A 23498-nucleotide genomic window follows, 5' to 3' on the forward strand; every position below is an offset into this window, starting at 1 on the left:
TTCTCTTAACGTAACAGCACAGGTATAAGCAGTCTGGGGCTGGTATACTGGCCACGAGGTGCCAAGACTAGGCTCCCTCCGTCTTATCCTTCTGCCATTCTCAGGGTGGTGCCCCCATCTGCAGGGTCCAGTTTGGCTCCCGGATGGGGGAGAGGGTGGGGCCAAGGAGGAGGAAAGGCATGCCCCTTCCCTTGAAGGGCATAACCTGGAAATCTCACAGGTCCCTTCATCTGACACCTCATTGGCTAGAGCCCTGTCATGTGACCGTGCTGAGCGGCAGAGGAGTCTGGGAAATGTAGTTTTAAATATTTACACTTCCCAACCATAAAACCTGTTCCTCTGGATGGCAGGAGAGCAGATTTGGGGCACAATGGCAATGGGAAAAGAGCTCCAAAAAGAGGTTGGGTGTTTTGTAATCTTTAACGTTCTTCGGGGTTTCTTCATCTGTTCCCCAAGTATTTACCGAAAGCTTCCCTTGTGCCAAGTGAGCTTTTTAGGTCCTGCGGGCACAGTCGTACATGAAACGGATGGAGTCCCTGCCTTCGTGGAACTTACCTCCTAGTCGGGGAACCAAACAGTTAAATGAACACATATTATAATGTCCCGTGGCCATGGCGCTATGAGGAAAACCTAAAACACAATGGGGAAAGAGGCCTCACACATCCGGCTGCTGGGATCCAGATTCAGGGAACACTTCTCCTCGGGGTCAGTCCAAGAACCCCAAGACTTTTCTTTACCGTCTTTTCGCCTGAGTCAAGTTTCTCAGCCTCGACACTACGGACGTTTGGGGCAGGGTAACTCTGTGTGGTGGGCGCTCCCCTACCCACGGCAGGGTGTAAGGCGTCATCTCTGGCCTCCGCCCACCCGACTCCGGCAGTCCACCTGCCCGGCCCCAGTTGTGACAGCCAAAAACGTTCTCAGGATATTTCCAAAAGATCCCTGGGGGTGGAGAATTGCCACAAGTTAAGAGTCCGAAGGATTTAGCGCCTGATTCTGGCAGAAACCGTGCCTTCGTCATGTTGCATGCTGACCACACTGTGCGGTCTTTTTGGCGACACGGGGATCCGCTCCAGAAGCAGCCTGTTGTTTGTAGATGCGAGAATTCTTACATCTCCCCGGGTGTGTAAAGCCACGAGGAACTAGTTTCTCGCTGTGCACACTGGCTATCCTGGTGAATGCCCGGGACCGTGGCTTCAGGGTCAGATGTCGATGAGTAGTTGTAGTCAGAGAAGCTTGACTCGGAGCCTGCTTTGCCTCCTCCTTGCTTGTGGTCTTGGGTGAGGCATGTGTGAAAAGCCATTTATAGACTGTCAAGTGCCCCACAAACAATGGGGGAGGGGAGCTGGCAGGGTGGGTGTAGCCTCCTTTAGCAGGGGCTGGTGGGCTGACCGCTTCAGGAAACTGCCGGGAGACCTCTCAGTTGGGCATTTGCCTTCTTGGTTTGCTTCTAGTCAACCGATTGCCCATTCATTTATTCCTTCTTTGAAAAGACATCTGCTGCCATCCTACTGTGTGCTGGGCTGTGTGCCAGGTGCTGGGACACAGCAGTGAATCTGTCGGAAAAGGCCCCTCTTCTGACAGTCTCTAGAGAAGAAGATGCTAATCAGAAATGAACCAGTGGGGCGCCTGGGTGGCTCGGTCGGTGGGGCGTCCGACTTCGGCTCGGGTCCCGATCTCACGGTCCGTGAGTTCGAGCCCCGCGTCGGGCTCTGTGCTGACAGCTCGGAGCCTGGAGCCCGCTTCCGATTCTGTGTCTCCCTCCCTCTCTCTGTCCCTCCCCCGCTTGTGCTCTGTTTGTCTCTCAAAAATAAACGAGCATTAAAATATTTTTAAATGAACCAATAAATAATGAGAATTTCAGATGGGGCTAAGTGCTGTGAATAAAGTAAACCAGGTAATAGTAGGGGAGGGAGGAACTTCAGATGGGGCCGTCAGGGACAGTCTGCTTGAGGAAGTGGCCTTGACCTGAGACCCAGAGGAGGAGGAGGTGGTAGAAGAGAATTCCAGGCAGGTAGAACAGCATGTGCAAAGGGCCAGCGCTGGGAGGAAGCCTGATTGTGCGGGGCGGGGGGCAGAGAGAGGTCTAGTGTAGCTGACAGCCATGGCCAGGAAGGGAGTTGAGAGGGTGGTTTTGAGAGTAAGCCAGACCACACAGGGCCTCAGAGGCCACAGTGAGAGGCTTGGATTTGATTCTGGGAGGGAAGGGAGACTGCTGGCGGGTGGCAGGTTGGGGTGTGTGTGTGTGAGGCTGGGGTGTACAGGAAATAATTATGGCAACATTCTCTCGCGCGTACTGAGTGCCTTTGGAGGGCAGAGACTAATTATCATCTCCGAATCACAGCTGGGAGGCCAGGCCGAGGAGGGGGGTGGGGTCTGTCTCAGGTCACAAAACTGGAGGCCCAGAGAAGGAGCTGTGAGACGCGCCTGCATAGGGATGACACGAGAGGGTCCTCTAGATCCAGTTCGTACACAGAGCGGAGCATTTATCGTGGGTTTTTCACCCCTTCTGTCTGATGAGACCCCAGAAAATCGGCTTTCGCCGCAGAGCCGCCAATCTGACCGCCTCCTGGACGTCCCCACGTGGCAGCCCCACAGGATCAGGTGCCCGCCCCACTCGGTCCCTCGCTCCCTTATCGTACAGCTGCCTACGGAATGTGGGGGCGTGGCCTTAGGCAAGTGACTGAACACCTGCGAGCTCACCGTCCGCTCAGGAATGACAGTGCTTCGGGTTTCAACGGTTGACGCGTGGCCGGTTTAAGTGACGCACATAACAGGGTCAGCCACGTGGTGGGCACTTGGCAGGGAGTAACCGTCCGCTCGTCATCTTCCCTGCGACCGTCTCCATCCGTGCCAGGCTGAGGAGTGGCCCGTCCCCGCATCCTCCTCACCAGCCCTTCTTCAGTACCCTCTCCCCGGTTCCGGGCTGAAGCCGTCTGCTCAGACACCACAGGGAGCCTCGTCTCGGGGCCCCTGGCCCGTCTGCTGGACGCCCCCCGAGTGAGGGGCGCGGGTGCGGGTGCGGGTGCGGGTAGCTGTCCTGGGGGTACTGGCAGACGCCCGGAGGCAACCCAAATGCCTGTCAACCAGGAACAGTCACATAGGAGGTCCTGAGCAGCTTGGGGCAGGTATGGAGGGGAGACCTCTTCCTGCTTGTGTTTTTGTACTTAGGGATTTTTTTTTTTCTTCTTTGCTCTAGCAGATATTCCTTAAGAAAATTGCAAAGAGGAAAAAAAAAAAGGGAACACAATCAGGTCTTAGAAACGATCCTCCAGGCTCGTGTAAAAAACGGGGTTTTAGAAGTTCTTTTTTTTTTTTTTTTTTAATATTTTTTAATGTTTACTATTTTGAGAGAGAGAGAGAGAGAGAGAGAGAGTGAGCATGAGCAGGGGAGGGCAAGAGGGAGACACAGAATCCGAAACAGGCTCCAGGCTGTGAGCTGTCAGCACCGAGCCCGACACGGGGCTCCAGCCCTCAAACTGCGAGATCATGACCTGAGCCGAAGTCGGACGCTTAACCGACTGAGCCACCCAGGCGCCCCCAAAGCTTTCAGTTCTGCTTAGGGGTACGTCTCACCATCTGGATGCACAGTTGTCCCTCTCGGCTTTGAGTGGAGGATGACACAAAGCTCTGCGGAGACTTTCTTGCCTCTAAACTCATGCCCACACCGTAACCTCCGCCTGGAACGCCGTCCCCTCCCTCTTGTGCCTTTTGGAGTCTGACCAGTATTTCAAGGCTCTGACGAGCTGTCTTCTCTCTGCAGCTGCTGAAGGGGGCGGCGGGGGGCACGCTTCTCTTTCTCTGAGTCCCGGAGACACACACGGTCCCTGGCAGGCGTGTTCACCACATACACCTCTCAGGTGTTTCTGTGCATTTTTTCTCCCTCAAGTCCAAGTCTCTGGGTGGGAAGTACTAACATCTCGACTTGTCTGTACCCACAACTGCGCCTGGGATGGCTTTGCACACGGTAGGTCCCTGACAACGTTTGCTCATGTCCCCGTTTGCTCAGAGCCTCACCCAGCCCCCTGCACGTAAGATGTGTGGAATTGAGCGAGTATCCGAGAGCAAAATGGGCAGCAAAAACTGCCCCTGCAGCAGTATTTCAACCAGACCTAGGATGAGCGAGGGGACGTTTTAGTCGTCTGGCCTGATACGGCCCAGAGTTTCCCCAAGCACAAGTGCCTCGGCCTTGAACGTCCCGCTGGGACCGTGCAGCGCGGGGAGGCTCCGGCGGGTCCCTGGGTTCCCTCTCAACGCCCCGCTCTCCAGGCCTCCGACAGCCCAGCGGACTTGACGGAGGCAGGGCCCGGAGGCCAGGCTGGGGCAGGCCTTCAAAAATGCGCTGGCCGCGGGGCCCACTAGAAAATCGATTTCTCGCCTCCAGCCAGCCGCGCTGCCCAGCCCCGGGCCATCCTGCAGCTGTTGTGACAGCAAAAGCGAGTGCCATGGAAACGATTGTGCAAAAAGCCCAGAGCAGGCTGCCCGGGGAGAGTGTGTTCAGTAGCTTCCGCGCGGCCCTCCGGCTCCCCTGTTATTCTGTTGTCCTTGGCATGGGCTCGCGCTGGGCTCCAGATCGCTCCTTCTGCAGGGAGACCCGCGACGCGGCTCCCTTCCCATGCCAAGAGGCCAGCCCAGCTGGCACACGTGCCCCTCTTCCCTCTGCGGGGCCGCCTGCCAGCTCCCCGCTCCTCCCTAAGATAGCGTCCCCGGGCCCGGCCGGCCGGGAGCGAGGTGGCCAGGGATGCCCGCGATGGGCATCCGAGCTGGCCCGGGCTTCCCTCTGTAAACAGCCCAGTGTTTGCATCCCGGGGCCTGCCAGGGCTCTCTCGGCCCAGCCAGTAGGGCCTCCCTCCCGCTGTGGTTCCAGGCGTTTCTGGGGGCGGAAAACAGAAACCAGCCCTGTGTTCTCCAGACTGCCAGGCTTCTGAGAAATGCATGCCTCAGCCCAGGGACTGGGGCTCCCTTCTCCTGCTGACCCCTGGCCCCGATTAGAGATGGGGACCAGCTCCCCCCCCGCCGGTGTCCTGATCAGAGAGAAGATTCTAGGGACGGTCTTCGGCCCCACCTACAGTTGCACCCCTGTACTCACTGGGCCCTCCCCTGACCCCACTCCGGCTGCTGGGTGCACGGGGCCTGGGGCTCACCTCAAGGTGGCCTCTTGGCCCTTGACTGTGGCCAGAACCACCCTGGAAAAAGTTTCCTAAATTCCAACTCTAGATCACTGCCCTGGGGCACTTGCTGCTCTGAGGGAGTTTTCTGCCTTTCAGGGTCCCTCCCCGCCAACCCCTTGTGGCTGGTGTTGGCAGAGGGACAGAAGTAAGAGCGACCTATTTAAAGTCCTCCTTGCTGAGGTGGGAATGACCGCTAAGATCGGTGGGTGCTTCAGATTTCCAGGAGGGGCTTTTCATGCCAGTGGGTCTCTTAAGGAGAACTGGGATGGGGCATCTTCACGCGGACATTGGCGCCTCTGGCTTGTGTTTCGGGAAGTTCGGCATCCTGGCCCGAGCCGTTGGCCCTTGGATCTGTTTGCACTCAACACATCTGCTGAGCGCCTACTGTGTACCAAGCTGAAAACAATTCACAGGGTATCGGCTCAGCAGATTCACTTGTGGTTTGTGATAAGGTGAGTGTAGTTCGTGTGTGCACAGGGGGGAGTGTGTGCCCGGGAGCTAGTAGGGGCAAGAAAAAGAAGTTGGCCCAATGAGGTCCTCCTCGGACTTCAGGGTTAACTGATCATTTTAGGCCCGAACAAAAAGCTCTGTCTTTGCCATTAAACCAACGTTTCTGGGCGACGCAGAGGTACAGGGTAGAGTGGTTTCGAGTTTGTGCCCTGGCGTCACCCGCCTGCATTTAAATCCTGGCTCGGCCACCTGCTGTCTCTTTGGCTCTGAGTAAGTCCTCCAGCAGCACCCCCCCCTCCCCGGGCTCTCAGTGAACTACCAAAGGGGAATAATAATTGCCACCTATTCGTGGGGACTCGTGAACACTCATTGGTCAGCGTGCATAGATGTCTTCGGACACGATGTGGCGGTCACCAGCATTATGCATCGACACCTGCGGCCAGACAGGTAAATGGGCAGGTGCTGGGTGGATGAGGGGGGTCCCTGTGCTGTGGATCTTGCAGCCTAAGGGAGAGTAGGGATGACAAGTGCACAGAATTGTGTTTCACACGGCGAGACCGGCTGTGAAGGTGTTTCGGAGGAAACGACGTTCTCCTGCCCCTGGTGTGCTAGAGGCCAGTGCCCTGAAGGGTCACTGCTGACTGCTGCTCCTTGCTAGTTCTTACGTGGTAGACACGCAGGGAACCGGGCTCCGCTGTCTTCCTTCTTCCTTGTCTCCATTCCCTTTCCCCCTGCCCCCCTTCCTTCCTCCCCTGCCCCCCTTCCTCCCCTCTCCTTTCTTCCCTTCTTCCGTTCTCTCTCTCCCTCTCTTCCTTCCTTCCTTCCTTCCTTCCTTCCTTCCTTCCTCTACCAAATTGCTTTTATTACCTATATGGAAGATCTAAAAATAACAATACAAATATCGTGTCCCCACCTCGAGTTTAAAGAAAAAGAACATAAGCACTGCCTTTTAGCTCTTCTGTTTTTAAAATCGTTTTCATCTGGGGCGCCTGGGTGGCGCAGTCGGTTAAGCGTCCGCCTTCAGCCAGGTCACGATCTCGCGGTCCGTGAGTTCGAGCCCCGCGTCGGGCTCTGGGCTGATGGCTCGGAGCCTGGAGCCTGTTTCCGATTCTGCGTCTCCCTCTCTCTCTGCCCCTCCCCCGTTCATGCTCTGTCTCTCTCTGTCCCAAAAATAAATAAACGTTGAAAAAAAAAATTTAAAATCGTTTTCATCTGCCAGTCTTTCCGTTAGGTTTCTCGAGAAGATGGCTCTTTAAAAAACTTCGCTCTGATTTTCACTATCACGGCTAAAAATTTCTAATTCTTCAGTATCAAACGCCATGCTCAAGTTTTCACTTGCCTCGTAAGTGCCCAATTTTTTTTCTTTTTCTTTTTTCTTTTTTCTTTATACTCGTTTGACTCTGGGTCCAGGGCAGGGCCCGCACGCTGTGGTGGTTTGACGTGTGTTTTTGTTTCTTTCCTCCGCCCACGTCCCTGTCCTCTTTCTCCCCTTTGCTCTCTCTCTGCGTTCCAGAAGCGACACGGTTTGCACACGGGCCGGTTTTGCCCATCGAAGCCCCGCGTGCCTCTGATGGGCTGTTCCATCCGTAGCTGTAATCCTTTCCTTTTCCCTGCTGTGCAGTCTTCAGTCACAGGGTTCATGCGTCCATCCCAACAATGGACATTTGGTCGTTTCTAGGTTTCTCCGCTTTGCTTGGTATAGACGACGCCTTCTGGAATATTCTTGCTCTGTCTCCTGGCGCGCATACAGGAGTTCCCGTAGGGTTATCCCTCCAGGGGGGATTGCTAGGCCACTGGGCGTGCACATCTGCCACTTGAGGAGACAGACACTGCCAGACTGTCTCCCAAAGGGGTTGAACCAGTTGACAGCCCCGTCGGCATCAGACAGGCCCCACATGCTCCCAACGTTTGACACTGGGAGACTCGTAAGTGGTTTTGCATGGCTTGTACGTGTGAAACGATACCTTTTGACGAACAGAAACTTTTCATGTAAATTTATTTTCCGAGAGGTTTGAACTGTGCGCGTGGAGCCTCGGGTGGTTCTACCCAAAGTGTGTCACGGGGACTGGCGGCCTAGGTGTCACTCGGGAGCTTATTAGAAATGCAAATTCCAGAAACACTAGGTGGGGCCCAGAAATCTGCCCTTGACAAGGCCTCCAGGTGATTCAGATGCTCCTCGAGTCCGAGGTCCTGGCTTAGGAAACCTTCTTCTACCCATCAGTCTCTTAAAGAGCTTCTCCTGTATCATTTCCCAATACGTCACAGTCTCACCTTTCACACTGAAGTTTGCAATCCACCTGGAATTGACTGTGTGTCCAGCATCAGGTAAGGTTCTAACTTCGTTGCTTTCCGTCCGGATGACTGGTGGGCCCAGACCATCTGTGGAGGAGTCGACCCCCTCCCCACCGGCCTGTAATCCAGCAGTGTCGTAAATATCATTTCCGCGGAAGCGTGGGCTTCTTCCTGGTCTCTTGGCTTTGTTCCGCAGAAGAGTTATGGCAGCTTTTCGTACACAGTCTTGGTTTCTGGTAGGGTCAGTCACCGGCCTGTCGTTCTCCATGAGTGTCTGGGCTTCTATTGGCTGCTTCTTGGCTCTTTGGGGATTTTTGTCTGTGGACATGTTAGGGTCCGCTTGTCAGACTCCACAAGATCGCACTGAATCTCTCCATCAACTTGAGACCATTGAATCTCGAGCGCCAATAGGGACAAATGGACATTGTACAGTCTTGAATTTTTGTGGGTTTTTTTTTTTTTTTCTAAAACCCGCTCAAGACCGTCCTTTGTAACAGAAGTGGAGACAGAACTGCCTCACACGGGGATTCGCTGTCATTCCCAGCCACTGACGCTGCCACACGGGCTGGGATGTGCCTCGCGAGCTCACGATGGCCCTGAAGCCTGCCCGCCCCCTCAACGCTCAGCTGCCTCAGTGGATGCTCCGGGTCAGGAAGGTGGAGGGCATTAGTTGGAAAGCCCTTTCTAAGTGTCTCTGGTTTCCTGCAGACGTGCTGTGCTTAGAACCTGCCTCCTGCAAAGGTCTTTGCATGGGCGCTTTCTAGCCACGTTCCAGTCGGCAGAACAAATGGGCTCAGGATAGAGATGTTCACAGGTGGAGATGCAGCTTCTCACTCTTTAAGTTGCACTCAGTGGAAAGCAGAGGTTTGGGGTTCCAGATCCCCCAGTGCTCGTCTCGACCGCGTTTGCGTCATGGTTCTTTTAGGCTTGCTGTGTGCAACGCTTGGTAGTGGGGGAGGGGCGTGGGCCTCGTGAACCTCTTGAGCCGGCATTCGCTAGTCAGAGGGAGCTGGGTGGGTGACGGCACGACCAAAGCTTGGAGGCCCTGGCTTCTCCCTGAGGACGGCAAAGCGTGATTTCTCACCGCTTCTCTCGGGACCTGCTCTGAGGCTCTGAGACGATACGCCATGTTTTGCCACAGTGAAGTCAGCGCTGGGTCGCCAATACTCAGAGCCGTGGCTTACGCGTTCATTTATTCCTTTTTTCACTTAATGGCTCGTTCATCCAGCGGCTACGCATCGTCACTGCTGGGGACACCGTTTGCACAGAAAGGCTCCCAGCCCCTGCCCTCATCGAGCTCACGGTCCAAACACAAACGCAAGAACCAAGTAGCACCAAATGCTGTGAGCAAAGGTGATCCAAGAGGGGTGGGAAGAGAGAGAGGAGGTAGCACGGAGGCCTGCTCCTCTAGCAAGGGAAGGATCCCAGAGGAGGAGACGTTTGGCAGAGAGCTCGAGGAGAGAGAGCCTTTCTTTTTATTTTTTTAATTTATGGCCAAGTTAGTTAGCGTCTAGTGCAACAGTGATTTCAGGAGTAGATTCCTTAGTGCCCCTCCCCCATTGAGCCCATCCCCCCTCCCGCAACCCCTCCAGTAACCCTCTGTCGGTCCTCCATATTTAAGAGTCTCTTCTGTGTTGTCCCCCTCCCTGTTCCGATATTATTTTTGCTTCCCTTCCCTTACGTTCATCTGTTCTGTGTCTTAAAGTCCTCGTATGAGTGAAGTCATAGGGTATTTGTCTTTCTCTGACCAATTTCGCTTAGCACAGTACCCTCTGGTTCCATCTACATAGTGGCAGGTGGCAAGATTTCATTCTTTTTGATTGCCGAGCAATACTCAATGAGAGAGCCTTGTAAATATCTAATGAAAGAGCATCCCAGGTAGCAAGAATAGGAAGTGCAAAGGCCCTGGGGTGGTAAGCCTGCTTGCCGTGGTTAAAGCGTAGGAAGGAAGGTGGAGGCGACTAGAGGATGAGGCAGAGAAGCGTATTTTCTTTGATTTTAAAGGTGTGGACTTTCCCGGGGCTGAGGGGGAACCCCTAGGTCCCAGGAGTGTGTGAGTGGTGGCGGGAGAGAGTCCATCCGAGTGGAATCCGGTGGGTGTCCGCAGCATCCAGGCACCTCCTGTGCATGGTGTGGTCCGGCAGCCACTCACCCGTCACCCTCTGGGATCCCCTGGAGTTCCCATCAGACGGGCCCCTGACTGTGGAGGCTGAGCTGGTTATACATGATTTGGAGAGGAAGGCTGCCTTTTGTGCCCTGCCACCCAGATGGCCACCCAAAGCCGGGATCGGATCGACAGCACGAGAAGGCTTGGGTTCCTTTAGGTCTAGAAACAGGTTGCTGGTGGTTTTGTGGGATGTGAGCTTACGCTTTTCTCTTTTGCGGGATCATACCGTCACCAGGAGCGAGCTGGGAGGCCTCCTGTCCTGCCCGGGGAAGCCACCAGCGCCGTCCGAGCCCCGGGCCTCAGCTCTGTTTTAAGGCTTGTGATGTGCTAATACCGTGTCGCTTTTTAGACATGCGCCCTGGGCTCGGCCTTGCGGTCCTACGAGGGAGCCAGGCTACTCTCGGCTTCTTAAATCTCCTCCCCCCAGCTTAACTAGAGTGAGCAGCATTGTTAGCTCAAGCCGTTTTCCCTCAAAAAGTACATGGGTGATTTTTCCTGTGGAATCCTAAAAGCTAGGGTATCCCAGGGTCCAGTCTTTGTTCCAATTTGCATCCGGAGAAGCAGGTTCTGGCTGCCCGAGGAGAACCGCGAAAGAATTCCCACCTTGGTGGCACGCCGGCCTGCCCTCCCCACCCGCCAACGACACCCTCCGCCCCGTTAGCACCTTGGCTTCTGACTCGGAACCAGAGCCCCAGAACTGTCGTGTTTACTCATCCTGAGAGCTGGGGACAGCTCGGTGCAGCGTGGCACTTTTTCTCGTAAGCTCCGAGGTCTTGCTGGTAAGATGTCTGGGCGGCTGGGTGCCGTGCGGGACCTGATTGATGCTGGGGCTGGCTTCCGGAGGCCTCTGGCTTGCAGAGCGTGGGTGACTCAGAGGGCTCTTATGCATCTGCACGCCGCTGGTCCAGGGCAGCCAGCACTCTGTGCAGGGTGGCCTGGGAGGGGCCCCTCTCGGCAGGATGTGAGAAGGCATCTCTGAGAGCACGGCTGACCTCAGACCCGCCCACTCTGAAAATGCAGAAATAGCTGCGGAGGTGAAAGTGCTCTGGGTAAAGAGGGTGGCCGTCCAGTCAGTTCAGCCTGTTAACCAAATGTTCTCCACGTGGCCGGTGAAAACACACGTTAACGACGGGGATAGGAACGGCGCGAGCACACTTTTTTGCGGCTTGACCGGGAGCCGGTTGTATTCACGCACAACCCCTTGCCAGGTTACATGTTGTCATTCCCACGTTGCGGACGAAGGAACTGAGGCTCGAGAAGTGGATTGGCCCATGTTCCCTCCGTGTATACAGAGTGCTCGTGATGGGCCACACACTGTCGGAAGCACCTGTCACGTGGTGACTCGATTCCCAGAGATTCGCAGGACGTGCCAGGGCCTGCCTCCAGCCCATGGCAGGACGTGGCAGGCTGAGATTCGGACCCACGCCCTCTGGCCCCCAGCACTGTTTCCCCGCGGGTCTGCCCTGAGGGCGTGCGCCCCTCACCGCTGTGCTCAGCCCCTGCACTGAGAGGTCCGTGGCCCCTGCCCTCAGAGACTCCTCCAACCTTGCCAGACGCGGGAAGGCTGCCTTTGTGAGGTCAGTGGAGGGCGGAGCAGGGAGAAGGGGCTCTGGGCTGGAGGAAACCAGGCAGCAGTTGAGGCTGGGTGTGGACAGAGAGATGGGTTCCGATGCATACAGCAAGGAGAGGGGGCCTCCCGGCCCCAGACCCAGACCGCATAAAGGTGTGGTGGTAGTGGGAACGTTGGGGCCATAGCATCAGCGTCTGCTCCTTGTTCAAATCCTGCTGCAGACCAGCCGTGTGGCCTTGGAAAAGTCCTTTGACCTCAGGCAAGTCACTTAACCTTGGCCGCTTCGCTGGCAGATGCCTGCCGTGTGAGCATAAATAGAGACATCAGAGAGGCAGGTGCTCTGGCAGAACAGGTCTTGTGGGCGTATCTGAGCTCGGCTGCCATTAATTTTCTCACTGTTTAGAGTCTGGAAGTCCGCGATTGGGGAGCCAGCGAGGTGGGGTTCTGGTGAGAGCCCTCTTGGGACGGGCACCTTCTCACTGGGCCGGCACAGGGCGGAGGGCGAGCGCACGAATTCTCTGGCGTCTCTTCTGATGAGGGCACTAATCCCATCATGGGGGCCCCACCCTGATCACCTCATCGACTCTGGTCACCCCCAAAGGCCCCATCTCCAGATACCATCATGTCGAGGGTTAGCACCACAACATAGCCATTTTGGGGACACAACTGAGTTCATGGCTGGGCCTGGGGGTGACAGGTTTGATAAGGGGATGAGTCAGGAGTTGGAGTTCTGTCCCCATGTGTCTTAGGGACACCTGGAATAACGTCACACACACACACAGTCCTTTCTGGTCCCTCGGACAGCCTTTGTGTTGACGGCAACAAGTTCTCCATACCAGGCCTGTGAATCTCACCTGGAGACATTCAGGACTGGGTTTGGTCCGACCTGGTGAAATTTCTTTCCAAAAGCTAGTAGCTCTTTTGATTCTGGAAGGAGTGGACTGAATGGTCCGGGGGGGGGGGGGGTGGCCCTGATTTATCTTGCCGTTCCTTGCCCCACAGGCCCTTGGCTGAACCAGGAAGGTGGAGGGTTCTTGGCCCTGCACCTGCTCTCTCCCTCTCCAAGGCAGCTGGGCTTGCCCAGGGCTGGGTCCCAGGGTGAGGGCTTGCCCATGAACCTGGGGCCAGGCCTGCGCCCCCAGGTGGTCGGTCTGTAGGTCAGTCAAATCTTACGCTAACCCAGGCTGCGGGCTAGAGGGAGGCAGATGTGGTGGGAAATCTTTTGGGGGTGGATTTAAAGACAAAACGTGCCAAATGATGGGAAGGTATCGTGGAGGGGGGGAGTGTGAAGGGGGAGGGTGCCTCCTTACGGGACACGGGCTTCTGGGCTTTGGAAATGTGTGGATGTAGGTAGGGGTGTCCCCCTGGGGGCTGGGTCAGGCCATCGTGTGTCATGAGGAAAGTGGCCCAGGACGGAGGGGCTTCCTGCCTCTCCGGGATTCCACCTGCTAACCCGTCTCCCCGGCCTCCATCCCAACTCTCACACATCAGCAAGGAGAAACGCACTCAAATGTCTTGACATAAGTGTTTGGTTAATTCCTTCAACCCCCAGAGAGAAAAATGGCTTCCCGAACAATTAAGTATTTATTTTATCATCTCATTGGCGGTCACAGGCTCATTTGTGGGTTTGGAGCGCCATTTCTTTCCCGAATCTCCGCTGGATGTAGCAACCGGCGCCTTTCTTTTGCTTCTGTTTTGGCAACAACGTATTTTGCAACGCTTGCTTTGTGGCTGATGCCTCTCAGCAGAGGTTTGGGGTCCAGGCATGATGAAATGGCAGGACGACAAGGAAGCAAGCCGTGGTTTGTTTAGAATGCTTTCTTGCCTGTGGTTGCTACCTTAGAAGCCGTGTGGTTGCTCGCCAGGAGAGGTGCAACGTAGCTGCATGAAATCAGAAGAAAATTCTGCTGAATTGGAGAAAAGGACTGGGCAGAAGGGGCAAACCCAGCTCAGGCTTGAGTTTCTACAGTTGGTGAGTCCTTTCTCCTAGGGCAGCATAGCTTAGAGAAAGTCCCAAGTCGTCGTTCCCTAGACTGTAAGCGGATGCGTAATCACGGGAAACGTGGAAAAGGGGATAAGGTGGTAGCAGTTTGGACTGTGGTTGGGAGGGACATCAGTGTTTTCATCGTAGAGCCAGCAGACTGCCCGCACCTTGGGCCGTTCTCGGAGTCCCGTCAGCTGCATGACACAGGTGCACGCGGGTCTTCCCATCTACTTCCATCCCCCTTAGAGACGCTTGCCTGAGATTTCAGGAGGCTGGACGTTAGTTGTATAATTTGGCGAGATGACACATTCTCCCGTCTGTGTTTTTGCACTTTATCTGTCGATACCATGTGCTTGCACGTTAATTATCAGTGTTGATTAATAAGGGAAGCACTTCCAATCCCTGTCTTCAGTGATCATCTAATCCACAGCACCAGTGGAAGGATTCACCGCTTTATGCCTAGTGTTGTAAAAATGCAACATCGCTGTGTAAGTCTTCAGCTGTAGCCTCATAAAAGACCACACAATGGGGCAATGATTCTAGGACCAGAGGCTGCTCTCCTTGGCTTTGTGGTGGAGGGGGGTGTAGGTGTCACCCAGGTAACTCTAAACATGGCTGCCTCTCTTGCCATCCACCTCCATATTACTAACAACTGGCCCGAGCAGCCATGCCGATCAAAGGAACCTACTTCCTCGTGAACCGCGGAGGGAAACAGGATCCTATTCTTGGTTATTAGAGAGGATGCTTTGGCCTGGCCTCTGTCCCCTTTCTCACCCTTCCCTCTTACTCTTCCATGGGTCTTCTTGAGGGGCCATATCGCAGAGCTTATAAATACCGGCCAACAGACCAGGTAGAACATCTTATTTAATCCTCACAGAATCCTTGCCAAGAAGGTGTTGTTATTCCCATTCTGTGGCTCAGCAAGGGGCCAGGAGACTTGCATGGCTGTCACTGGCCGAGTGCTTTTTTTCCAAGGGCTTCTGACACCAGTCTGCATTTTCACCCAGCTCCCAAGACAGCCTGATCATCTCCCAACTACAGGGAGCCTGGGCCTAAGGCCCATGAAGCTGGGGCTTTATTGAGCTCTGCCCAGTGCAGGGGCCCGGTCCTGGACAAACCTCTCCATCTTCCTGTGCCTCGCTAACCTGACCTGAGCAATGAGTGTTGTACCACCAATCCCCAGAGACGGCTGGCGGGGAAGTGGGTGGCTGGGTCTTGAGCTGAGGTTGGGGTCTTCGTTGAATGGAAATAGGCCCTTCCTCTCCCCTTGTCGCCTCTGCCTTGCACCAAGAAACAGGCCGTGAAAGAGTGAAACTTCATGACTAAACAGGAAGCTGTACCTCAAAAGGCTGCAAACCAGTTAGGTGAATGCTTTATAAATTCTCTGAACACTCTTGATGAGGGCTGGGGAGCAGAGTCAGAGCAGGGCTTGCTTCTTGGGTACTGGCTGGCTGGACTGAAAGGCATGGTCCCCGGGGCTCCCCCCTAGACTGGGCTCGCTGCTGCAAGCATGTGACCTTGGACCTGTGCGTGGCACTTGATGTCTACTGAGTGTAGATGGATAGAGTGGAACCTGTTGGCCCTTAGAGCAACTAAGGTTTTTCTGGGAGTAACGACTGACCAACTGCTGTGCCTTCAGTGCCACCAGTTCTTGGGCAGAGACCAGGGATCCCAGCACCGGGTCAGGGACACAGGGGAGTGGCCGATGTAGTGATCAAGACAGGAGGTGGTAGGGGCTGCTGGTTCCCAGATCTAGTTCGAAGGTAAACCCAGAAGCATTTGCATATGGAGGGATGTGAACGGTGACCGAGATTGGTCTCAACAACCGGAAGAAGAGAGTGAGGTTTCTTATGATGGGAACAAGTGGTGGAGGTGGAGGGGCGGGTGTGAGAATCAGGAAATCGGCTTTGGCCATGTTCAGTTTGGGATGCCCAGTGGGTAGTTAGATGGCAAAGTCTGAAGGTCAAGGGTGAGGTCTGGGCTGAAGACATTAATTTGACCACTGTTGGGATACAGATGGTATTTTAAGGCCTCGAATGAATGGTCTGACGATGCCTTTTGCTCTTGGGGTGAACAAGCCACCGTGCACTGGAGCTAAGGCAGTCCAGTGAGGAAACTGCTGGTGGGGCCATGGCCACCCGGAATTTTGGGGAGTGGATGGTTTTGCTTCGGGAGGTGGCCTGAAACGCAGGGTCCAAACTGTTCACAGCAACTGCACTGGAGGAGCTGGTTATTTTCTCCTGTGCCTACTAACCCCAACCCAGCCAACCCGAACGGAGCCCAGCCTGGGGGAGTTCAGCCCCGTTAACTACAGCCCTGCCGGAAAGCTCTCATTATTTGAGGGTTCTCCACCTTGAAGGGGAGATTTCCGGGAGTCTGTGCCCCGCCTCTGAAAGAGCATCCTGGTTTGCCCAACGATGCTGATAAAGCTACAGCTTGTAAAAGTTGGATCGCTCCCTGTAAGAAATTCATCCCAGAAAACATTTCTAAGTGCAGGCGAAACGGACCCTGGCCTTTTACTCTGGCACTTTTTAAAGGGGATTAAGAGAACAAGTGATTGGAAAACTGCTGTAGAGGGGGAGTTTATTGCTTGTAATGTACACTCATCACCACCCCCTTTTAAGGGCCCTCCGTGTGCTGACTGGGCAGGAGCTATAAAAATAGGAACTTTTTTTCACTCTCAACCAAAAAAAAAAAAACAGGAAGAAAATGTGCAGTCTTATGAATTTGCATGCACACCGAGGTTCTATCACTTGTAAGAAGGAAACGAGTCAAATTTAGCACGTAGAAAAGCCTGAAGGAGGGTTACGTTTGAATCGATTCCTCGTGTAATTCTGACGTTCTTTGCTGCAGAAGCTAGCGTGTGTACGTTTTTCTCTCTTCAGTCGGCCCTGATTCGCAGCTCCGTGGCCTGCAGGAGGCAGGGCTGTTTTGTCTAGCTTAGAAAAAACAAAACAAAACGCCATCACCTCGCGGGTGCCCTTTGATCTCAGGGACCCTCATTTCTTGGCACTAAGTCCCTCCTCTCAGTGACTACTACACTGGTTTGGGGTTAATTCCGGCACAGTGGTTTTAAGAGGCTACAGCATGTGGGCTTAAGCTACAGCCGGAGGGTTGAATTCTGTCCTGGGTTCTGAGTTGGCCCTAGGTGAAGAGCTACCCATTAAACGGATGATATTAATGTGAGTTCGGAGTGTAATAGAGGGCAAAGGTGATTTTTTTTTTTTCTTCTCAAAAATGATTTTGCCAATCTTTTTCAGAGCTGATAGACACACACCTTAGCTGGATACAAAACATATTATGAAACAGAATGACTGTGATCTTTGATCCGAGAAATCAAAGTCAAAGGTAATTGACCTCTTCTGCTTCTCCTTTTGTTTTCCAGCTGTGTGTTTCCTTAACCTGAATTACTTTTAGTAGAAGAAATCTTTTCCAGCCGTCCTCACAGACACCACTCCCTGCAGGCTAGCCCCCATCGCTCTGTTAGGGGACACCCCTGAGCTGGTCTGGGAGGCTGGAGCTCACGGATGGGGTGGGGAGGAGAGAGAGGAGAGGAGGCCCTGGGAATTTGCATGTTCTCCCAGGGGCCCCATCACCCCCTCCCAGGAAGAGTATAGCAAGGCCACCTTCCCACCTCTGAGAGTTCTGCTCCTGCACTGGACCAGCTCCTTTTCGGTTTTGTACATGTTGCTTGGTGTATCCAGTTAAGTAAGACTCTCTGCATTGGGGAACAAGACGGGGAAGGTAGATCAGAAGCCCCGGGAAGCTGCTCTCGGAGGGTACTGTGCTTGGTCCAGGACAGAGCTGTGGTTTCCCCACTGAACTCAGCAGAGCCCCTGATGTAGCTTCAAGCACTAGATCTATCCCTCAGTTGACTTTGGACTCTGGGCCTGCATAGAAGAGCCTGGTAACTCACGCAGACTTTACAGCACAGGGGGCAGGACGCTCTGTGAACGTAGAGTCCCCCTGGGACGGTGAGGCTGTTGCTTTACCTTTCTGTGCCTCGGCTGTGTAGATGCTGTTGCTGTGACTGAATGCTGTGCACGTGCCGATTCGATTCAGCACACGAAGTACACTCACCAGAGGTCAGCCGGCGGTGTTGTTGGTTACGTGCCACCTGACATCTCCCTGGCTCATCGGGCTGTGGCTTCTGAAGGGTTCCCTGGTCAGATAAAGTAGGTTCATTCCATCAAGGCCAGGCCCAGAAGTTCATGGCGGCATCACACGGGTTTTTAAATTATACCTACCGTGTATGTCCACGTGGTTTTCTATAGGCACCTCTGAGCAGCTGTTCTGCAAGCCGTTCTGAAAACGCACCCAAATTCACTGCCAGCTGCCACGCCCATCAGCACACACAGTGGCCTGGACATTCTGGAGGGATGGGCTCTGCTGATAAGACATGCTGACACTTCCTAGTAGCGGCATGAAAGGGGTATGGCGGGGGGGTGTTTCTCTGGCACGTTCTCCAACAGCAACTATCAAACGCTGTCCACAAAGGCAACAATGCCATCAGGGAACATTTGCCGAATACCAGGTGCCAGACTCCCTCCCGAGGGCTTCGGATCCGGGACTCAGGGTGACAAAAATGCAGCTAAAATGTCAGTGTGGACAGTGTAAACCACTTCTCAGAGTCCTGAAGGGGCCTTTTTAAAGCGTGTTTCTTCCCTCCCTGGTATTAGCACTTGGCAATGCTTCTGACCTTACAGGGGCCTGGGAACTTTGGCAAGCTGGCTCTGAGGTCCAGGGCCCCTGGGGGATTTACTATCCTGTACCTCTCAGACCCCACCCAAGGCTTTGGGCTTCAGGCCTGTCAAGGGTTTTTTTTTTGTCTTTTTCGCTGAGTCTAAAGTCTGGCCTGGCCCATCTGGAAAGCTCTTCACTGTTCCCGAGTTCCCCCAGAGCACACAGAGGTGGCTGGAAAGTTCCTGAGCCAGCAAAAAGCAGAGCGAAAAAGAGTTTTGTTCTTAGAGGACAGATCATTTCAGTTTTGAGATCAGCATCACAGGAGAAGGGCCAAGGGCCACCTTGCCTGCTCAGCCCTTTTCCACATGCTAGTGGGGAAGAGGCCGGGTGCTCACCCTCAGCTGTCCCAGCAGCTTTACCTCACGGCAGTTGGGACAGAATCGCCCAGAGCACACGTCACGGGCTTCCTGGTCCAGCGTCCTTGCCCCAAGCATGGGTCTCGAGAGGAGATTCGGCCAAGCGCTGCGGGATGAAGAAGGGTAGTGAGTGGACCCTGCCCCTATCCTGGCTCTTAGACTCTCTGGCCTAGAGAATGCAGCCTTCCCCATTCCTGTCCCAGCTCGAGGAGTGGCTGTGGCCTTTGTGGCTGGCCCCCAGACTCTTGTGGGCACTCACATGATCTAACCAGATTTGAGAAAACATGCTTGAGGCTTTGGGGAGAGAAACAGGAGGGGGTCTCTCCACTCCTTCCTGTTGTTGCTTTTTCGGGGAATTCAGTTCCAAAGTCAGCAATTAAGGGGAAAAGGCCCAGAGTCAAAGTTACCCTTGACGGGCTTTTAAATTACACCTACCGTGCATATCCATGTGGTTTTCTACATGCACCTCTGAGCAGCTGTGCTGCAAGGTAAAGTTTGAGAACCTCTGAGCTCAGCTGAATGAACGTCAGTATTGCAGGTGTCTGGCCCTTCAAGGGAATCGTAACATTCCTAGGGCAGAGTGGGATGCTAAGAGAAATCCAAGTTTGTAGACATAAACACCTAGGGTTGTTTGAGGAACAGCACAAGTAAGAGGCATTGGCTTTATTCCCCTCCCCCCCTAAAAAAAAAGTAGGTGAAAAAACACTGCTCTGCCATGGTATATACTAGGGGCTGGTACACTAAGTCTCACACCAGTTGGCAACTGGCCTGTTCAGATCTGGCCCTCGGTCTGTTGTGGCGAATAAAGTTTTATTGGCACACAGCCATGTCCGTTTGCTCACATACTGTCTATGGCTGCTTTCACACTACAGGGCAGAGCTGGGTAGTTGAGTAGGGGGCCCATAGCACTGCAAATATTTTTGTCTGGCCCTTTACAGAAGAAGTTTGATGATCCCTCATTCTTTGTATGCCAACAGCCCTTTATTAGAAGGGTTTTATTTTTATTCTCTCTGCTTGATTTTTCCAGAGTTTTAAAGAGAAAAATATATAATTATACTTACATCTGTCGATCTTTTCCTTTCTGGTTTCAGCCTTAGGTGTCAGGCTTAGAAATCACCCTGAGGTTGTACACGTTCATCAATGTTTTCATCACGGCGCCTCGCGCTAGGGGTGATAAAAGGTCAGGGCTGCCTGTGGTAGAGGCGACACCATTAGCCTCAATTCTGTTCTGAGAAAGTGATACTCAATGACCGCCTTAACCACTCAGCATATGGCCTTCTCTGCTGTTAACTTCGCAGAGGCTGCCCTCGCCTTTTCCTGACATACACACACACACACACACACACTGAGGACGCCAGGACCATGGAAAAAACATGATGACTTCTGCACTTAATAGCATGGTCTCATCAATTGTGTAGCCATCTAGGGTTCAGGTTAATACATGGGCCTTGAGTTCAAATCGCAATTCCATCACCTGGTATGGCAGGGGATTGCCTATCTCCAACTATGAGGCAAGGGTTGTATTGCTAGGTTTGGCGTAAGAAAAACTTTGCATTTGTTACAGTGTGTGGCACGCAGTCAGCCTTCAATAAATGCGAATGGCTTATATTCTTTTGTAGAGAAAAGGTTCCAGACAAGTAACAGATTGGCAACCCATTTGTCAATTGGAGGGCAGAGGAAAGACAGCTTCCCCAAACCAAGTGACCTAGGCTGTGGTGTGGGATATCTGTGGGGGGCTGAGATGCATACATTAGGTACCTGCTGTATGCATGGCACTATGCATGGCACCCTGAGGACACAGGAAACTCAAATAACCTGGCCTAGGAGGGTTGCAAGCAAAGCATTGTGAGAATTCGCTATTTGCTTCTGGAGGAAGTGAGGGCCCGAGGGTAGGAGTGGGAGACAGCTTCCGTGCAAAGGTGGCATTGGGACGAGGAGAGGGGCTGTTCGAGAAATGCGTGTGGCCCAGTTTGGGAAGAGGTGGGAGGAAAGATACAAAAGTTGGCCTAGGATAGATGCTCAAAGCATTTACTGACTGGATGGAACGCAGAAGGCTGATACAGAACCGTGTTTCAGCACTCAGAGTGGGGACGAAGCCCAGAGCTGTCTGTGGGACCTGAGGCTACTTACCACTTGAGGAGAAAAAGGAAGCTCAGAAAGGCGTCACTGAGCACTTCCTGAGGCCCTGTTTAAAAGCGGAGGGTTCCGTGGGGGAACAAGAACATAAAGCACTAGCTGGTGAACTGCCTGGAACGGATACCTGGAGGAGACTGGGCAGGACTGGGGGGATGCAGTGCAGAGCAGGAGAGGGAGCAGAGCCTTGAATGGAGGAGTGAGGAGAAAGGGGCCGCTGGGCTACTCTACCAGCAGAGTGCAGGTAGACGCCTGCGTGGCTGGCGAGGCAAGCAGGGGGCACCCAGAGCGGCGGTTTTGCGTAAGGGAGACCTTAAGCAGGTAGAGCCGCAGAGGGGGACGAGAGCTGGAGAAGGAGGTGCGGCAGGGCTGAGGCAGGAGCCCCCCCTGTCCCATCCAGCCCAGAAGCCGGGGGAGGACCCAGGGAGAGGTTGCATGGTGGGCATCAGGGAACTGGTTTGAATACTTGTGGCTGCAGAGGGGAGACCTCCCTGCAGACAGGAGACCCGGCTCTGGAGCAGAGACCCTCCACGTCTTGGGCTCGAGGTCCCCCAAGTGGGGGGGCCGGCGCCGCCCCTGCCAACACCCAGCTTGCACTCCTGCTCTAGAACTTTCTCCTTGCTCCCAGCCAGGGGAGCCAGCCCTGAGGTTTCAGCAAGAGAAGGTTCCTCTAGCCAGAGAGGTTTCTGCGGGGTTTGAGTGGGCCTCACTTCGGGGCCTGGGCCCACAGCCGCCCCCTCGCCACCCCCAACCACATGAAGGTCTAAGTGCACGCTGTCCGGAGTTTTCCAGACGCAACTATTAGCATCTACCTGACTCTAGCTTTCAGGAAGCGGGCAGAGCGTCTCTGTGCTTGAACACGGCGCCTACCTTCCACCCCCGCCCCGGCCCCTGCCTTCTGAGGAGGGGGAGCGACCCTTTAGTGAGGGCCGTGGTGCCAACATGGCTGCCTACCAGATATTTTTAGAAAGCCGAGGCTGTGGAAAGTTTCCATTAAGGATCGACTCTTCTGGTTTCCTAGATTGAGAAAACAGGAAGCCCTTCAGAATCCGGGCTTTGAAAAGCTTCCCATGAAGCTGCACTGACCCCACCTCCCTCCCCCTGGCATTCTGCTCCCCCTGTGGCTCCCTGCCTGCCTCACAAAGGGCTCTCAGCTTACCAGGCCCGGGCAGGGTTCACAGAAGGGTGGGCTGGGTTCCTGCTTTAGGGCCCCTGGGAGTCAGCTCAGCCAGTACCTGGTATCCAGTAAGTGCCTGGTCAACAACGTTGGTTTGCTGAATGTGAATTCATCCTCTATTAATGGATCCACGGCCATGCTTTGCTGTGCTAATACTATGCACGTGTACCTCCGTAGGTAGAACATCTCATACCTAATGTGCACCATGCTGTGAACACCTGCTAGACACGGGGCACTGTGATAAGTCCATCACTTGCATGATCTTATCCAAGCTCCTCTAGGACCCTAGAAGGGAGGTGACGTTTTTAGACCCGATTTACAGATGGGGAGACTGAGGCAAATTCAAGTAAGGAGGCAGCAGAGAAGGGATGCTAACCCGAACTCCCACCTCACACGTGCTTTCAGCGCATACCTGAAGAACAGGGAGCGGTGCCTCAATAGTTTCTAGCACAAAACGAAGCCCACCGAGGCGAAGCACTCATTCAGAGTCTGACCCCGAGCCTGGGGGTGTGGGGAGTGGAGCCAGCCGCTACGGAACACCACCTGCCAGGCGGGCGCCAGGAGCAGACCTGGGCCTCAGTGCCTACCAGGGACTAAGCCGTACACGTCGTGGGTTCCGCTGACCAGAGGGGAAAACCGAGGCACAGAGAGGTAGAGTCACGCCGCTACCAGTGGAGTGAGGGAGCCCAAGGTCAAGCGTGCCTTTTCCAGCTCAAGGGCAGTTGGCTTTTTTGGGAAAGTTTTGCGCTTTCCCTGGGGCTTGCAGACTCGTCCACGCAGGGGTCTTCTGGGAAGAGCATGCTGGACCTAGGAGGGCTCCGCTTGAGCGTGGGGTGGGGGGGCTTGGAGCAAATCTCAACAGAAACAGAAAATAAGCAGGGAGGATTACGGTGAGGTAATCAGAGACGAAACCCACGAAGAGGACTGCGGGAGGAGGCGGGGGAGGGGAGATTAAGAACCTTCGAAGGCACCCAACAGGGGTCTCCCTCCTCTCCGCTCTCCTCCTGCCCCTGGGACCAGTCGACCCATCCCACTGCACAGGCAAGGGCGTACATAGCCCTCGGGTTTATGCACACCCCCTGCCTCGGATCTGGGCTGCTGCAGAGAGCAACTTTTTACCAAGAAAGTTTTTTTTTTTTCTTTTTTGCCAGATCCCCATTCTAAGACCTTCCTGCCTTGCTTACAGAGACAGGGGCCCTGGATAAGGGGGCCGAGATGGGAGAAGAGAACCAGCTTCTTGATGTCAGGGGCTGGCATTACATTCCTGGTTCCCTTGTGGGGGAGGGGGTGACCGAATTTTCCAGAGCCCCTCGGACAGAGGACGCTTCGCCAGCATGGGTGGGGGGGGGGGGGGTGGGGAGGGGTAAGGCCAGAATTTCTGGTTGTGCTGAGAGAGATGTCGTCTACACTGATGGCTACTCTCAGTGGTATCTCCATCTACTCTCTTTTGAAAAGTCT

General features: G+C 54.3%; 1 protein-coding gene and 1 long non-coding RNA gene across 12 annotated transcripts in view; one reads left to right on the forward strand and one right to left on the reverse strand.

Annotated features, from left to right (window-relative positions):
• NFATC2 (nuclear factor of activated T cells 2) overlaps nucleotides 1–23498 on the forward strand; it is a 158415-nt gene that overhangs the window by 130655 nt on the left and 4262 nt on the right. The window contains exon 10 of one of the 7 annotated variants that reach the window (XM_047852118.1): nucleotides 16892–16979. The exons of the other annotated variants lie outside the window; for them this stretch is intronic. Coding sequence (XP_047708074.1) covers nucleotides 16892–16935 — 44 coding nt within the window. The 3' untranslated portion in view covers nucleotides 16936–16979. The remainder of the gene's footprint in view (nucleotides 1–16891; nucleotides 16980–23498) is intronic. 7 annotated transcript variants of the gene reach the window in all.
• On the reverse strand, nucleotides 16229–23107 carry LOC125161879 (uncharacterized). Of its 5 annotated transcripts, none has more exons than XR_007150793.1 (9): nucleotides 22099–23107; nucleotides 21818–21880; nucleotides 19792–19921; nucleotides 19166–19300; nucleotides 18734–18836; nucleotides 17879–18002; nucleotides 17712–17793; nucleotides 17266–17349; nucleotides 16229–16566 (listed from the first exon to the last, which is right to left on the reverse strand). It is a non-coding gene; the product is annotated as an uncharacterized LOC125161879 (long non-coding RNA). The 5 variants fall into 5 exon arrangements; XR_007150792.1 differs by having other exon boundaries at nucleotides 17879–18116; XR_007150791.1 differs by having other exon boundaries at nucleotides 17879–18836.

The sequence above is a fragment of the Prionailurus viverrinus genome, chromosome A3 (genome assembly GCF_022837055.1).
Source record: "Prionailurus viverrinus isolate Anna chromosome A3, UM_Priviv_1.0, whole genome shotgun sequence".
Lineage (NCBI taxonomy): Eukaryota > Metazoa > Chordata > Mammalia > Carnivora > Felidae > Prionailurus > Prionailurus viverrinus.